The 4,645-nt window shown below is 39.9% G+C and overlaps 2 protein-coding genes across 2 annotated transcripts; both read right to left on the bottom strand.

Moving 5' to 3' along the window:
* Window positions 1-2: 2 nt before the first annotated feature.
* On the bottom strand, window positions 3-614 carry TM35_000711030 (putative surface protease GP63; the record flags this gene model as incomplete). Its single annotated transcript, XM_029031208.1, has 1 exon — window positions 3-614. A coding segment is annotated over one exon (612 nt), but the record flags the coding sequence as incomplete, so codon positions are not given.
* A 1,663-nt stretch (window positions 615-2,277) lies between these two features.
* On the bottom strand, window positions 2,278-2,733 carry TM35_000711020 (uncharacterized protein; the record flags this gene model as incomplete). The annotated part of the gene is made up of 1 exon (XM_029031207.1): window positions 2,278-2,733. The coding sequence occupies one exon, from the start codon at window positions 2,731-2,733 to the stop codon at window positions 2,278-2,280; it is 456 nt and encodes a 151-aa protein (XP_028877487.1).
* Window positions 2,734-4,645: the final 1,912 nt, after the last annotated feature.

Here is a 4,645-nt window from a genome sequence, read left to right as displayed (position 1 = left end):
ATCACCACAAATGGTGCCACCGTCTCTGCCAACACAAACAACACAAAGTCCGCCTGAACCACACCCACACTCTCATACGCTGCGGGAAGCTCAACATATGTGTAGCACATCTCTGAGATAAATTGTATGATGACCAAATTAAACCGTGATCGCACCACAAGAAGACGCTCACTGTGCAGTGCAATAGCTGCAGGAAGGAGTTCATTCAACAGAATGTCTCGTTTCTGAGGTGTGAGTACACTTCCATCACGACATGATGGAGAGTGTCTATGTGAAGAACCCGTCATTCCACTACTGCAGCGCCTCATCACTCTATCCAACTCGTCAGAAGAGACATGAATGCGAATAGGCATCCAATCTTCCTCATCACTTTTTACTGTAGTAGTAGTACTTGTTGTTGTGTAGAGGGAAACAGTACTCTTACCACTTTGAGGTAATTCCCGTACAATAGAAACAGGCAAAGGTGTATAAACAGTTTTATTTTTCATGTTCTTCCACACAGTAGTATCGTACGTGCATCTATCATCACGGAGAGCTACAAGGCCATAGACACAGTACGGCAAGAGCAGCAAGAATAACAACACAGATATGATCATTTCCAACAACGTCTTCATTACTTTGTTATTCTACTGTTCTATATATTAGTTTTCTCTGATTATTTTCTTTATTTATTCTGCCCCTATCATTTTTGATAGTTCACATCAAATGGTTGGACAACATGAAGAGAACGTAATAACTTACACTCTAACGTACTCAAAAATTCATACCTTGATTGAAACAAATAAAAGAAAAAATTTACACTCTCATCATCACAAAGGATGAATATATATTCCCAAAACACAAATGCCAAACACCGAAAACCAAAACAAAATACATCATCATCTTCATTATTATCAGTAACAGAATATAGCACAGTTACCATTGTCAAACACTGAGAAACAACCAACAGTAACAAAATAAGAATCCAAAATAAAAGCCATTAACTACACACTGAAAGAGAGACGACACTATGTTACCATTACTGTTGCTATCCAGAGTACTGTGGCTGGTTGGCCCATTGATCAGTGCACTACTACTAGTGCCGTACACATACAATACCAATTAGGATTATATATATATTCACTGAACACTAATCCCCCTTCCATTACACAGTAATGGCAAACATTCACTTCATGAGAGTGAAGACGCAAACACATCATGTACAGTACACCTTACACTGTAGACTGGCAGCTGTCCCTCTTCCCTTCCTTACCCACATCGAGTATGTGCGTACACACACATGGGACCAGAACAACCCCTTCTCCCTGCTATGTCTGCTGCACAAGTATGGCTTTATCACAGCCAACAACGCAGACACACACGAATAGCATACAGGGAATCACTGGTATTATTATTATACTACACTAGTGCATCATAAACTAAGGAATAGGAAACACAAAAAGAGCAAAAAGGTAAACACACAGATATAACACCACAAAGCCTTATCACATCAATTGTACCGCATAGGAACATATCTCTTTAAACTCCCAAATACACCATTTATTTTTAAAAAGAACATTATTAATAAACCCCAATTAGTGAATCCACACACACAACAGTACCCCATAGGTACCGATGCTTAATAACAGAGAGAAGTGCAGTATAATAAGGCACCAAAAAGAAGAAACCCACTCAGCTTACCTCACAACACTCCCTCCCTTAAGAGGAAAGACGGTACTAACATTCATCATACACACAGTCCACACTAACAGCTGAAAAACAAAAATAAAAAACAATGAATACTGCTGTCATTATTCCCAAATAACTATTATTAAGCAAAGCAAAGCAAAAACACCCCGACGCTCATGTTTAAAAGAGATTACACACAAGATTTGAGTCTCGAGCTAAAAAGAAACTGCCCCAAGATGAGGCCAAATCACACAGAGGTGCCACCCATCACCACCACCACTACTACAATATGTCTGTCCACTCCACCCCAGCAGCAGTGTATGGGGGCACCATAAAGCAAATAAATAAAGCAAAAAAGATGTTATTAGCCCAGTTTCACACAATGAGTGTTAATATCAAGAACCCATCCACGTTGACGAGGTGATTGCAATACACAGCAGTGGCACCACCAGGTCCATGGAGGGCAGGACGTGCACACACAACCACAACAACACAAATAAATAGTCACACACAGAGTAGCAAAGTAGAGGGATGTGATGTGGTGGGTGCCGTCGCCAGCAAAAAGAGGGGAATATCATTACAGTGCCGCAGTGGCAGAGGGGGCGGGACTCAGCACAGCGCTGCGGCGGTGAGGGCGGCGAGCAGCACCAGCGGGCCGTGCAGCCACTCAGGGCCGCGGCCGCCGTCCTTCTTCTTCTTCTTCGGTGCTGCGGTGCTCGTCGTACTCGACTCCTCAGTAGGGGCGGCCTGTCCCTCTCCTGTTCCTGCAGTCTGTTGTTCATCTGGTGTTGATGGGGCAACAGTAGTGGTGTCAGTGAGAGGAAGAGTGGCAGAGGCACTCATGGACTCACTCATACTGAGGGATGGTGTGGTGGTAGTGAATTGACCGTTATTCCAATCTTCGTTGCCTCCTTCTTTCTTAGAGTCTTTCGTTCCTTTTCCCTTTGCCTCTGTAGCGTATCCACCCACACGTGGCACCGGTAGTGGCATCCTCTCTGCTGCTGCACATGTACAGATGCAGGAGAGTATCAGTAGCAATGTTAACAATAGAAGAGTTGTGCGCATAGTGATTGTGTAGCTGTGTTGCTTGTCAGAACTGTCTTAAACGACACGTAACATAGGGAGAAAAGGAACATAAACTTATTCATTAAAGTGATGGTTTTTACATGAATCTATTCGTGTACTAGAGATATTTGATGTGCAGAAAAGAATAAAAGTTTCCAACGTTTCCTTGATAATAATTATTGTAAATAATAGTCTGCAGTATATATTATATACGACATTAGAGTTGTTTTTTTCTTGTGTTCTCCTTTTTATGAAATTCTTGTACACAAAAAAATACTTATTTTATTCGATTATACGTTACATCAACAACAGGGAGAAGATAGAACTCAATGTCAGTAGTAGTAACAGAATACCACACTAAGATAATGTTGTTACTGTTGTTGCTAGTATTGTAGGAGCCCTCTGGCTCATGTAGAAACTCCTGGGTGCAGTCCCATTGAGTCCAAGGCTGTGTAAAATGATTGTGATTGTAATAGAGTTGTAATCTTAATGGCAGTTCTCTTATCCATTTAGAGAGTGACGATGCGTGTATGGTTCACAAAGTGATAGTGTGAATAAACTGAGAAATATCAAGCTTTTGTTTCTCATTTTTCTATGTTTTACTTCAATAGTGCGGCATTCATCCTTTGACTGTAGAGTACATCCATTTTTCCTACAAATGAATGAATAGAAAAAGATCCCATTGTTTGTTGGGTGCTCTTTTTTTAAATAATCATTTCTTAATTTAGATTTTTTTTTTTATATTTTCATTTATAACCTTTTGCATAAAATATGATGCAATCTACGATAAATTACCACTCAAACTGTTCTTAACCACAACCTGTTGGAAAGAATTGTTTTGTGCATTTTTTTTTTTTTATTGCAAGGAGCTCTTATTTATTCTGTTCAATATTCAAAACTCGAATAAATTACTTTTATCTCTGAAACTATCAGGTCCTGCATAATTAATGCCAGTCACTACTCAAAACGAGGAATTCTCTGGTGTTAGTGGAGTTGGTTGACGTAGGAATTCCAGTATTAAAGAGTTTTGGTTTAGTGTAGTTCCAATCCAGAGCCATAAGAAATTGGGATAATTATTTTGTAAAAGATAAATACTTAAAGGAAACTCCAGATACCGCAAACTGTACACACACTGGGAGGAAGAGTGGAATAATTCAATAGGTGCAGAGATTTTTTATTGCAGTCACTGTGCTGAGTTCCGCAGCGTACACGAAAGGTTTGATATACGTATTGGGACATATCTGTATAATGTATGGAGTCTTTTGTTCTTATCATGTCAGTTCATTCATGGGCATATCAATTAAAGAAGGTTTTTCCTTTTGACTCCTTTGCCCTGGGAGTGTTTGAAAAATTCCCTTTACAGGAACATCCTGTTAACCAAAGATCATTCTCATTTGGATTAAAAAAAAACAAGACATATCTGCGTAAAACATCTAGTATACCTCTCATTAAACTATACAGCAAATTCCCTTGTTTAGCTAACACTGCACCGCTACAGTATTTCATATATAACGAGGAAACACCACACCTCCATCCCATTTCGAGAGCAAAGTAACACCACCACCAAAACAGCAAAAACGAATGCCGCGACCCGGGATCGAACCAGGGACCTTCAGATCTTCAGTCTGACGCTCTCCCAACTGAGCTATCGCGGCTGACGATAAATCTCATCAGGAACTACCCCCATAATCTTATTGGAACTCATTTCTTCACTAACAAAAAACACACCTGGATCCAATGTTGCTGCTATACAATTGCTCCTGCGTTGAGAGGAAAGAAAATTTTCAATAAGAAAAACATAGATGTATCCTGAATTCCCTCAACAATACTAAATACTGGCACCTGGGAACATCACATACAATAACAATTAGGATTCCATATATATTCATTGAACACTAATGCCCCTTCCATT

Source organism: Trypanosoma theileri (assembly GCF_002087225.1).
Source record: "Trypanosoma theileri isolate Edinburgh chromosome Unknown TM35_Tth_71_V1, whole genome shotgun sequence".
Classification (NCBI taxonomy): domain Eukaryota; phylum Euglenozoa; class Kinetoplastea; order Trypanosomatida; family Trypanosomatidae; genus Trypanosoma; species Trypanosoma theileri.
This window is presented reverse-complemented; position numbering and strand designations above follow the sequence as displayed.